The sequence below is a fragment of the Lissotriton helveticus genome, chromosome 1_1 (genome assembly GCF_964261635.1).
Source record: "Lissotriton helveticus chromosome 1_1, aLisHel1.1, whole genome shotgun sequence".
NCBI classification, from domain to species: Eukaryota; Metazoa; Chordata; class Amphibia; order Caudata; family Salamandridae; genus Lissotriton; species Lissotriton helveticus.
This window is the reverse complement of record NC_136057.1, coordinates 1,738,768,567-1,738,781,655: the sequence shown is the minus strand read 5'-3', so window position 1 is coordinate 1,738,781,655 and position 13,089 is coordinate 1,738,768,567. Positions and strand designations below refer to the sequence as shown.

Here is a 13,089-nt window from a genome sequence, read left to right as displayed (position 1 = left end):
AACATTCTGACCGAAGTGTTTAAACCGCAGTCATGCCCCCAGGAGCCTCTGCTGCCGTTTAATGAGGCCCTGACGGATGTCCTTTTGGGCACCTGGTCCAGGCCCGCTTCCGGTGCACCGGTTGACCGGAACGTTGCCAGGCGTCACCGTCCGTGCTCGGACGACCCTGCCTTCCTATCCACCCATCCCTCCCCGGAGAGTCTGGTGATCCAGGCCTCCACTTCGCAGTCCGCGTTCCCGTCGGCTCCGCCCGATCGGGAATCAAAGCGGTATGACCAATTTGGTAAAAAGGTCTTTTCCTCTTTGAGCGCTGGACTGCGGTCTTGTAATACCGCGTGCCTCTTGGGCCGCTACACCCACTCCCTGTGGGATACGGTCGAGGAGTGTTTGCCGCAATGCCCCCAGGAAGTGCGGGACAAGCTCACCCGGGCCTTCGTTGAAGGCCGGGATGCGGTGCGGTACTCGATCCGTTGTGGTCTGGACACGACCGACTCGCTGGGACGGGCTATGTCCACGACGGTGGCGATTCGTCGCCATGCTTGGCTGAGATCTGCCAACTTCTCGCCAGACGTCCAAAATACACTCATGGACATGCCATTTGATGGCAGTCGCCTGTTTGGTGACAAAGCGGACCACGCGCTGGAGCGCTTCAAGGACTCCAGGGTCACGGCCAAGTCCTTGGGTCTTTCGACCCAGCGCCAGCAGACGGGTTAGTTTCGCCCCTTTCGTGGCCAAGGGAGGGGCGGTCCCACACGTGCTGCCAGCCACGCGCCGCAGAACGCTCCCCAGCGCGGTGGCGGCCGTGGTTTCCGCCGTGGTGGCGGTAGAGGCCAGCGGCGAGGTCAGTCCACGCCTCCCCCCGCTGCTGCATCCAAGCCTTCCTAGTCCGAGCTTTCGGGCTCACGTGACGCCAGTGGGTGGCAGGGTTCGCCATCACCACTCCCGCTGGCGCGCGATAACATCGGACAGGTGGGTGCTGCAGCTCGTTCGAAGGGGCTACGCCCTCCCCTTCGAGTCCACTCCTCCAGCCATGCCACCGCAGAACCACCGTGTGTCGGGGGACCACTTGACACTTCTGCAGGAGGAAGTTACGGCCCTCTTGGCCAAGGGGGCCATCGAGCGCGTTCCTGGGCCAGAAGTAGGGTGTGGTTGCTACTCCCACTACTTTCTGGTGCCCAAGAAGGACAAAGGAGGCCTGCGTCCTATCTTGGACCTACGGAACGTCAACGGCTTCCTCCGGAAGGAGAAGTTCAAGATGTTGACTTTGGCTCAGGTCTTGGCTGCTCTAGACCCACAAGACTGGATGGTAGCGTTGGACTTGCAGGATGCGTATTTTCACATCCCCGTCCTGCCGGCCCACCGGCGTTACCTGCGGTTCACGGTAGGCCACGAGCACTTTCAGTTTATCGTGCTCCCCTTCGGCCTTACCAGCGCCCCACGGGTGTTCACGAAAGTGATGGCGGTGGTCGCAGCTCATCTGCGCCGGTTAGGGGTTTCGGTCTTCCCCTACCTCGACGACTGGTTGTTGAAGGCGGGCTCGCCCCGGACAGTCGTCCACCACCTTCAGATGACGGCAGACCTCCTGCACGAGCTGGGGTTTTCCATCAATGTGCCGAAATCACACCTGTGTCCCTCTCAAAAGCTCCTTTTCATCGGAGCGGTTCTCGACTCGGCGCAGTTTCGGGTTTATCCCCCGGAACGGCGGGTCCGGGATATTCAGGCTCTGATTCCCATCTTTCAGCCGTTATCCCGGGTTTCGGTCAGGTTGACGCTGCGGCTTCTGGGGCTGATGGCCTCCTGCATCCTACTGGTGCATCACGCCAGGTGGCGGATGCGGGCTCTGCAGTGGGACCTGAAGTTTCAGTGGGCCCAGCATCAGGGCAACCTATCCGACCATGTCCTGATCTCGGAGGGCACTGCGAGACAGTTGCAGTGGTGGCTTACGGACCGCGATTGGGTCAGAGGCAGATCCCTCTCCCTTCCCCAACCGGAGCACGTGGTTGTGACGGACGCGTCCCTCCAGGGCTGGGGTGGCCACTTGGGAGAGGCGGAGATCAGAGGCATCTGGTCTCCGGCGGAGTCCCGGCTCCATATCAACATGTTGGAGCTGCGGGCGATTCGCCTAGCACTGAAGGCATTCCTCCCCTTTGTCAACGGGAGTGTAGTGCAGGTGTTCACGGACAACACCACCGCCATGTGGTACTGCAACAAACAGGGCGGTGTGGGGTCGTGGACCCTTTGCCAGGAGGCTCTGCGTCTCTGGCAATGGCTGGAACGTCAGGGCGTGACTCTGACGGTTCAACACCTGGCAGGTTCTCTGAACGCCAGGGCGGACGAACTCAGCCGTCGGTGCTCGGTGGATCACGAATGGCGTCTGAACTCGGACGTGGCGAGAGGCCTCTTTCAGCAATGGGGAGAGCCTTGGTTAGATCTATTCGCCACAGAAGAGAACGCGCAATGTCATCAGTTCTGCGCGTTGGAGTTTCCAAGACGGCACTCGCTCGGCGACGCCTTTCGGCGCGAGTGGAGTTGCGGTCTGTTGTACGCCTTTCCGCCTATACCACTTCTGCCCAGAGTGCTGAAGAAGATCAGGCGCGACCGGGCCCAAGTTATCCTTGTGGCTCCGGACTGGGCTTGAAGATACTGGTATCCCGAGCTACTCAGCATGACAGTCGGTCCCTCGATCCGCCTGCCCCTTCAGGAGGACCTTCTGTCGCAGCAGCAGGGGACGGTCCTCCACCCGAACCTGTCCAGTCTCCACCTCCATGCTTGGAGATTGAGCGGCGGCAGCTGAGGCCATTTGACTTGCCTCCTGAAGTCTGTGATGTAATTCTGGCAGCCAGGCGTCCCTCCACGAAGTCGGTATACGCCTGCCGGTGGAACAGATTTGTGGCATGGTGCACAGCAAAGGCTGTGGATCCCCTTTCTGCCCCTCTGTCTGAGGTTCTCCTCTTCCTCCTTTCCCTTGCCCAGCAGGGCTCTGCTCTGGGCACTATCAAGGGCTATCTTTCTGCCCTTTCCGCCTTCTTGAGGCTACCTGATCAGCCATCTTTATTCAAGTCCCCTATTGTGTTAAGATTCTTGAAGGGCATCACGCACATGTATCCTCCAACTCCGTTCGTGATGCCTCAGTGGGACTTGAACCTGGTCTTGACTTTCCTGATGTGCGCTCCCTTTGAGCCTCTTCATTCCTGTCCTCTCCGTCTTCTCACTTTAAAGACGGCCTTCCTGGTGGCCATCACCTCTGCCAGGAGAGTGAGTGAGCTCCAGGCTCTTTCTGTTAAACCTCCTTTCTTGTCTGTTCATCCTGATAAGGTGGTCCTTCGGACTAGACCTTCTTTCCTGCCCAAGGTAGTCTCTGCTTTTCACATTGGGCAGTCCATCACCTTGCCCTCCTTCTTCCCGCCTCCGCATCCTTCAAAGGATGAAGAGCGGCTCCATCGTCTGGACCCAAAACGTGCGCTTTCGTTTTACATGGATCGCACACGCCAGTTCCGGGTGGATGACCAACTGTTTGTTGGCTACGTGGGTGAGAAGAAGGGAAGGACGGTGCAGAAACGAACCATCTCTAGGTGGGTCGTCCTGTGCATCAAAGCATGCTACTCTTTGGCTCGGAAGGAGCCTCCTGTTGGGCTGAGGGCCCATTCCACTCGGGCCACGGCGGCTACTACTGCCCTGGGCCGGGGAGTCCCTTTGCAGGACATTTGCCAGGCGGCCACGTGGGCCTCGCTGCACACCTTTGCGAGGCACTACTGCCTGGACAGTCAAGTCCGGAGGGATGGCTTCTTTGGCCGTTCGGTCCTCCAGGACTTTCTGGTGTAGGTTTGTATTGGTTCGCAGACCCACCACCGGGGTTGGTATTGCTGGGGTATCTATTCTAAGGTAAGGAATCTAATACTAACCTGTTTCTTTCAGATGAACAAGTTACTTACCTTCGGTAACGATATATCTGTAAGAAACAGTAGTTAGTATTAGATTCCTTACCGCCCCACCCATCCTCCCCGTTCTGCGAACTGATACCTAGGGTTAAGGACATCCCTTTCAGGGCCCTAGTTTCAAATGGCACCAGTGTTAGTTCTCACATGGCTCTGCGTGTTCTGGCGCGGAAAAGCTGTGTGCAAAGAACTGACGTCAGCGCGCGGAGGCGGCGTCTATATACTCCAGCGACGTCATCACGGCGCACGACGCCGACGACGCGGAGCCGCAGGGGACGCCTGCAGACGACGCCTACCGACGCGCAGGGGTACTGCTACGCAAAAGTTTCCGGATCCAGACTGACGCCTGGGGATATTCTAAGGTAAGGAATCTAATACTAACTACTGTTTCTTACAGATATATCGTTACCGAAGGTAAGTAACTTGTTCATCATCTCCTACGCCGACGACACCCAGCTGATCCTCTCCCTCACCAACGACCCCGCCACCGCCAGAGCCAACCTACACGAAGGGATGAAGGAGGTAGCCGAATGGATGAAGAACAGCCGCCTGAAACTGAACTCGGACAAGACGGAAGTCCTCATCCTGGGATCCTCACCCTCCGCCTAGGACGACTCCTGGTGGCCCCCCGCCCTGGGCAGCGCACCCAAACCAACAGACCACGCACGCAACCTGGGCTTCATCCTGGACTCATCCCTCTCCATGACCAGACAAGTCAACGCCGTCTCCTCGTCGTGCTTCAACATCCTACGCATGCTACGCAAGGTCTTCCGGTGGATCCCCACCGAGACCAGGAAGACGGTCACCCAGACCCTCGTCAACAGCCGACTGGACTACGGCAACGCCCTCTACGCCGGAACCACCGCCAAACTCCAGAAGAGACTCCAGCGGATCCAGAACGCCTCAGCAAGGCTCATCCTGGACATCCCCCGTCGCAACCACGTCTCAGGACACCTGCGAGACCTGCACTGGCTCCCGGTCAACAAGAGAATCACCTTCCGTCTCCTCACCCACGCACACAAAGCCCTGCACAACCAAGGACCAGGATACCTCAACAGCCGCCTCAATTTCTACGCTCCCAAACGCCAGCTCCGATCGACCGGCCAGGCTCTCGCCGCCGTCCCCCGCATCCGAAGAGTCACCACAGTGGGAAGGTCCTTCTCCTACCTCGCCGCCAAGACCTGGAACTCCCTCCCGACCCACCTCCGCCTGACCCAGGACCACCTCGCCTTCAGGAAGCAGCTCAAGACCTGGCTGTTCGAGCAGTAGCGGACCCCCCCTCCCCAAGCGCCTTGAGACCCTCCGGGTGAGTAGCGCGCTATACAAATGCTTTGATTGATTGAATTACTATCCAACACCTTCCCTAATATCCACAGGGACTGGAGTTGGAATAGTAAATTAAACTCTTCACTATCCAGTGCCCCCCAACGCAAGTAGTTGTAACGACTTGCGTTGTAAAACCTGCATCGTAATGGCAGGCGTTGTAAAAGCATGCGTTGTAACATACATCCTGCACTCACACCATTCACCCACTTACCCTCCACTCACAGTGATCACTCTGCACTCACAATGTCATGACACTTTACTCACCTGTCCTCCTCACTGCTCAATCTGCAATCTCACTCCAATAAGCCCACCACTAACCATACATTAATTCGTCCCACACTGCACTAACATGCGCACCCAAATTCATATGGTCACCTCACTCACCCCTGTACACAAGTATAGGCATATTGTGCCCCATTAAGGTTTTCGTCCTAAATTACAAAAGGAAACATCTATGAAGAATTTATGAACATTTTATCTTGGAAAGTGGTGTTTTAGGCTGCGTAATAAGCCTCTGGTATTTCACCACACTCACTCACAAACCTGCAGTCTACTAAACACTCTTATTGTATTGAACATCATTTGCTGGATATGCCCGGAATGTGCGCATGGCGGTCGATTCCGGAAATTTCTGTCAGGTGCTGGGTTTCCCAACATCTAAAAAAAATCAGCTGGGGGGGGCTCAACCTTCAAATGTTTGAAGACCTCTGTTCTAATAGGTGTTGGCACTCTTCTTATCCCATCTATAGCCAACAGCTTTCAATGGCAATATTCACACTTTTTTTTGCTGGGACTGAACTTGAGTGTTGGCTGTTCCCTAGTTTATTCAAGGCTGTGAATTACTTTATCTAGATTTGTTTTGCTTTAGTGGTGGTTCTGACTTGCTGTCCTTGTTCTTTCTTCCATTATGAGTAGATCCCACGCTGTTGCATGTGTGAACCAATTCATCATGGATCGGGCCCAAGCTTTGATGGACAATATTGACACATTTATTGAGGTGAGTAGCTTATTAGGAGTCTGCCTGATTGGGATGTCAAGGCTGGAAGAGCGTTCCCTGTGTAATTAAACTTTCGTGGACTTTATTAGTTAGTCATTTTATCTTGAATGATCGAGGAATGTTTTGGAATCTTTTTCTGTAGTTGACTGCATTTGTATTCTTGATATTTAGGGCAAATTGGGGGTTGGAGTAGTTGAAACATTATTTTGGGGGTTGTTGACTATATAAATCTAACGTTTTTCCCAGTCCAAGGTTAGCTTTTGGATTATCTTGTTTTGGTGTGCTAAGAAAGCTTGCGTCTTCAGTTTGCCTTCCTGCGAAAGAGGCTACTGACGATATTTTTGATTCTCTTCCTTCTCTAGCACTTGTTTGCCTTGGCGGTTGATGAAGATCCAGAGGTGCGGAAGAATGTTTGCAGGGCCCTGGTGATGCTCTTGGAGGTCCGGATAGACCGACTGATCCCCCACATGCACAGCATTATACAGGTGAATATTCACAATTCGCTCCTGTCATGCGGAGGGCAGTTTTACTTAATCTATATATTGCATTTTCATAACTACTCAAAAGCAAACACTGATTTCCCTAGCTTCTCTTGCATATATGTCAGACAGGAGAGTAGGTTTTCCGAAGTAAGTGGGCGGAGGTCGACACATTTTGACTGATGGGAGTGAAGAGTGGCCTATTCCTCTTGAAGTGTGGGTAGTTCTTTAGCCCTGACAAACCAGAAAAAAATAAAGTCCATTTGTGTTTTTGTTGTAGTTGCGGCCTTCATTTATAATTCTGCCATAGTGTGCTGCAATACAAGGAGAAACCTGTGTGCCAATCCTCCGCAAGATGTACTCATCAGAGAGACTGAATTGTCTGCATTCCGCATTTAATCTCTGTAGTTGTGTATTGTTGTCACCAAAGTTTGTAGCTCAATTGTCTCTTCTTGCTCTCCCTACCCTCTGTCTTTGTTCTTATGGTATGTTTCACAAGGAGCATACGTTGAGCAAAGGTCTTCAATTCAGGTAATGCCCTTTCACTTTACAAGATCTAGCCACAGGACTGTACACTGGGTTTGCCTCAAGTCCTATGTAGCATCTCAAGACTTCTTTATGAATTGAATTGGTGGCGTTTCTCACACAAGAAGGCATTACACCTGTCTAGTCCCTTGTTCAGAGATTCTCAAAATGCTGGCAGGGGAGAAGCGGTCAGTACCTTTATGGCCAGTAAGGCTGGAATAATTCTGGTTGCTGTGTCCAAGAAGATCAGATCTGCTCATCGAAGTTTCTAGTTCGGCCTTCTGCATAAGGATTGGGCAGCTGCTTTGTAGGTCCTGCAGTACCTCACATTTCAAGGTGGACACTGTGCAGCCCCCTCTCTCGAACTGTGGCTCGTTTCTCTGATGGAGGCACATTTCTCCACTGAGTAAATGGGTTTCTATTGCAGTAAACCCACCACCCCCAAAAACACTTTTTGCCTGGCTTTTGATGGAACTTTCACTGAAGTGTACTGGGATCATGCTTTCCAGGTTCCCAGTACTAGTGTTCTTTCCCTAAAACTGTACCACGACTGGCAACTTCAGGTACTCCTGTAAGTCCCTAGTAGATTGTACCCTGGTACCTGAGCATTTGGGCTGAAGATGATCCCCTAGGGACCCCTCACCAGGGCCATGCTAACTGCCACTTTAGCCTGTATGTCATGGTGCGACAGAGTCAACATGGCACACTGCCTGTGTGCCATGTCAAAGCAGCACTACCTAAGGTATGGGTAAGTCACCCCTCTAGTAGGCCTTAAAAGTCTTATTGCAGCGTGCACTATATCAGGTGTGGGCGTAATGTTATGAGCAGATAAGCCCCTACAGTATTTAGGTCTATTCTTAATATTGTAAGTGCCAGGGAAGGCATAGAAAGTACATGGGTTGGAAACTCGACAACTCGAGTTCCCCTGCACCATGATGACCCAATGAACCCATGAGTGTTTGATACTAAACAACTCCTCTCAAACTCACACTGATGGCAGTGTTTGATTTATTGAAACTTAGAGGGCACCTCAGAGGTGCCTCCTGAAAACCTACCAACCCTGGTGTGGTCTGACTGGCTTCAGGCAACCTGCCACTAGACCTGTTTCTGGACCCCTGTGGCCAGAAGCAAAGCACATCCTGGGCACAGGGGGTTTCACCTCCTCACCTAGGATGAGCACAATGCTCGAGAGGGAAGCTTCAAAGGCTTGCCGCCTCTGTAACGCGACCTCAGCCTCTGTAACGCGACCTCAGCCTCTGTAACGCGACCTCAGCCTCTGTAACGCGACCTCAGCCTCTGTAACGCGACCTCAGCCTCTGCTGACAGCAGCAGATGGCAGCCCCTGGTTTAAACCTCCAGTTTTGGACGGGAGGACTGGCGGGATAACTTATAGGAGAGGTTCCCCCTTTCGCCAACTCCACCCCTCAGGTGCTGGAGGCGAAGTAAAGCACATTTTTCAGTGCCTGCCATCTTGAAGATGGTGTGACTAATCAAGTCTGGGCTAGGGCTATGCCCCCTCTCACAGGAGAGTGGCACAGTGGGTGTAGACACCCCAGGTCCCCACCTTTTACTCCTCCTTAATGCACCTAAATATAGTATTTAGTTGGCATCCCCAGACCCTGAAATCAGATCTATGAATACATAAGAAGCCCAGACATCGAAGACCCGCACGAGAGAAGGACTAGTGACCAACACCTCACCAGTCCTGCCGGCTTGTTTGCTGCCTTTCGCCTCTGCTACAAAAAGACGACTTGTCCTGCAGGCCCAGCGACCTCCGAAGCCCTTGGAGGACTGCCTGCCCTGGATAAAGATTCTAAGTCTCCAGGGGACATCAGACCTGTCCAGAAGAAACAGTCTACATAGTAAAGGACTCTGCCCTGAGGAACAGTGAACTCTCCTCCAGGTCCACCTCTGCACCAGACGCCTACAGTCAGTCCAAGTGGCCCACTGGTCCTGTGAAGGTTCCACATGCTTCTGAGCACAAGTCCACCATGGGCTGGCCCTGCTGGACTGCCCCTTGCTGCTGACAGCCTCAGCTCGAAGAGTCCCCTGACCAGGACCTGCCCAGTGAGCGGTTTTCGGATGCCTAAGGACACCCCTTCACCCGAAGCCCCTGGGCCTTGGGGATCCTGACCGTGTCCCTATGTCCCTTAGGACCGTCTGGGCATCTATGGGTTTTCTCAGTTAGGCCTCCTCGCCTGATCCTGCAGCCTTTCTTCAACCTCTATCCCTCCCATTAAACTGCAGTGTGTGCTTGATGCTGTGTTGGCACTCTGCACCCAGCTGCCCCTGTGCTGCTGAGGGTGTATTTTGGTTTTGCCTTGTGGGCCCCCTTGTACTTACCTTAACTCCAGGAGATGGGACCCCCCCCCTGCACCGCAATACTCACCCATGAGCAGTGCATCATGGAGTCTCATGCCCCAAATCCCCCCACACATCTTAGTCTCCACTGGTTATTATTGGGCACTGATCACATCTGACCTCTGCACTGGACTGCCCCTGTGCCACTGGTTGTGCAGTTTTGGTGCCAATCTGAACCTTGCATGGTGTTGATCTGAAGAGTGAAACCGCATTCTTGTTTTCCTCTATAGGTTAACGCTTGAACATTGCATTGTGTCCACTTATTCCTGAAAAACGTTCTTACTTTTTTCGCGAACATCTTGGTCTTAAAACAAATCCTGAATGAAGCTTAGTTTTCTAAAATTGTGGTGTATCATTTTTAAATTGTTTGTCATTTATTAATGTGCGTAACAAATGCCTTGAACTCCTATATGTTAGGCCTCTTGCCCACACTACCACAAATGGGGCCCTATACACTTCTAGGGGAATCTCTAGACTCTGCATGATATAACCACTTGGTGGTATTACATGTACAAAGCCAGCTTCCTACATCCACCAAGGACTGAATTTCATGTTTTTGTGGATTGATCACATCTTTCATCTAGAGTGACTGCATCACTCCAGTGTCCCCCAGAGGAGACTCTTGGGCCCACTTTTCCGATGTCCTGGATGGGACGTTTATGAAGCTGTACGACTGCCCTAAGTTGGTGATGCTTAAATTGGTTTAATCTTGAAACAGCAGAAACTCTTATAAATAACTTTTAAAAACGCACACCCCTTGCACTGTCCATGGTGGACATGTTGGCTTTTGTAGCTTTCTGGACGTGGTTTGCAAAGTATGGATCCTAAGTTTATCTTGAAGGTCCAGAGAGGTTGCCCTGGCTGCAAACTACGCCCCTCTATCAACTTCCAGAACTGAATAGGGGCTGGATCATTTTGTAAGAGCTTAAGCATTGTTTCCAAGTACATTATGCCGGTCTGGCTTCTCCACTAATTTCAGGTTGTTTACCTCAGGGCTTCCACGCCCATTGATTTCTTGTCCTGACCACTTTTCTGTTTGAGGATTCTCTTTCCACATTTACCATGCTTCACCCATGCTTGGCCAAGCAGCGTTCTTCTGAAATCCAGGCTAGGCAGGTGTATGAGTAGCATTATCATTTTTAAGAGAATCTTCATGTTGATACTTGACAATGAGTCACTGCGTTCCCGAGAACAAAACAGCATTTCTTTGTTTAGTAGACTTGCCTTTTCAGCATAAGCCTATTCTAGGTTCACAGACTATGCATTATTTTCCTGCCTTGGGTCTGGAAATCCGAAACCTTAATTTTGTTTTGTTCTGCACTGTGGGATCATCTTTCGTTTGCTACCTTTCTTTTACTAATTCTCTAATTAGTAATTTGCTTTTTTATGGCCAAATGTAATCTCCTTATGTGGCTTAAGCCTGCTGCTGTTTCTGCTGTGCATTCCTTGTATGCCTTTTCTCCTTCCCGCTTACTCTCCATGTGAACCTTTTCTCTGACTAACTCCTCACTTTGTCTTCCCTATGCTGTTGTGTAGTCTACCTGCCTCCTTTGAACGTTTCTTTGCATAGCCAGGGCCGGTCTGGCCATAGCGGGCACCGGGCAATCCCCCGGTGCGCCGCACGGGTGGGGTCCGGTTTTGGGCCCCTGGGGGCTGTTTTTGCAGCATGGCTGCAAAATCGGCACTGTACCAAAATCGGCCGAAACCCGGCCCCGGCAAAGAGATCGGCGGCACCTCCAACGTCAACCCCAAGTGGGGAGAGGTGGGGGTTGGCGAGCACTTTACCAGGGCTGGTTGTGTTTCCCAGTCCGGCCCTGTACTTTTATCCTACACCTTTTTAAGGTCCCGCTTAGGCAGCGCTTGCGCTGTCTGATACATGCTGTATTCGGGTATGGTCTTGAAGCTCCACCCATCTTTTCAATTGGCTCCTGTTACTGTCCTTTCTAAATGCTTGCTTTTGATTCATACTTTGGCTTGGTAGTCTCTCCTTAGTACCTCCTTTTCTACTTTTGTAACCTCCCATGAGACTGGCCTATTTTTATTTATTTTTTATTTTTATTTTGAAAGTTTTTATATAGCGCGAACAAGATCTTAGCAGATATCAGAGCGCTTTACAAGTACAAGGGGGTGATAGAGTAGTAATTGAGGTAATTAGGTACAAGGTGCATAGTTACATAGGTAGGTCAAAATACAAGGGGTAGGTCACAGGTGAGGTAGTGTCGGTCCAAGGAGCATAGTCAAACAGTTGCGCCAATAGTATAACAGTACAAAAATAAGGAGCATATACTTGTTTAAGCGTGCTTAAAATGCTTTTGGAGATAGCATAAAGGCATAGTTGAGGTAGGTGTGTGCAGGGTGTATAGTCACACAGGTGCATCAGTAGTACGAGAGTAGGGTTAAGGTGGTGTAGGTAGAGTGTGCAAAGTCAAACAGGTGCGTCAACAATATAAAATATACAAAGTGGGAACGTATACAATCAAGTAAGTCGATAATACAAGTAATACAAATAGACCAAGGGGTCAGGCAGGTAGTACAGAGCGGAATCATGAGAAATACAGAATAATAGATCATGTGTATTTAGCCATGAGGATCGCTTTTACTTCTTTCTTTAAAAGTTTGTTGGAGGAGATGAGCCTGGTTTCACTAGGGAGTGAGTTCCAGATCCTGGGTGCCATTCCTGAAAAGGAGCGTTTATAGGTTTTTTCCTTCCGAAATCTTCGAGGCTTCAGCAGAAGATTGTTTGTGCTTCTAGTAGTTCTAGAGCCACCAGCCACCTATTTACTTGTGATGTTACTCTGCAGGTTTCATTAAGTCTGTGGGCACCATTTTTTTAAATCACTTTCTCCTCTCACATGCACTATGCTTTCCTGCAATCTGCAACCTCTTGTTTACAATTTACTACTGATGGGCACTTATTTGGGTGCTACTACTGATGCTTTATATTTACAAAAAGCAAACACCGCCTTTAGATTTACAAAAAGTACCTGCCGCACCCCATGGCATTGCGCTTTACCTTTAAATATAGTGAAAAACATTTTTTTATAACTTACTACGGACATTCAATTTATTTTTGTTAGAATGCGCCACACCATGCTTTGTTGACCATGACATTCTTTTGCGCTGTGTGGCTTGCCTGACAACTTTTAAAACCTTATTTACTTTGTATTTCTACAGTGCGCCCTTCCACACTTTAACAATGGCGGCCGTGCGCCTCTTGTCGGCAGCTCACCGTCCTTTTAAGATGCAGGCTGTCGCCCTGGCCCGCTCCTCAAATTGGCCATTTTCCTTCCTCTTTAAATCCTTACTTAGGTCCTGCTCCAAAGACCACCCACAGCACATACTGCCTCTTTTCAGCTTCGGCAGGCATGCTTTTCTTTTTGACAGCTTTGGATGGCAGGGGGCTCGTTTACGATAACTTTCTAACAATGTGTACATTGAAACGTGCAGTCAACCATGAGGGCAACAG

The 13,089-nt window shown here is 51.1% G+C and overlaps 1 protein-coding gene across 2 annotated transcripts in view; it reads left to right on the top strand.

The window, feature by feature from the left end:
• TNPO2 (transportin 2) overlaps positions 1–13,089 on the top strand; it is a 162,566-nt gene that overhangs the window by 64,560 nt on the left and 84,917 nt on the right. For both annotated transcript variants that reach the window (XM_078689212.1, XM_078689213.1), the window contains exons 7-8: positions 6,177–6,258; positions 6,621–6,743. In XM_078689212.1, coding sequence (XP_078545338.1) covers positions 6,177–6,258; positions 6,621–6,743 — 205 coding nt within the window. The remainder of the gene's footprint in view (positions 1–6,176; positions 6,259–6,620; positions 6,744–13,089) is intronic.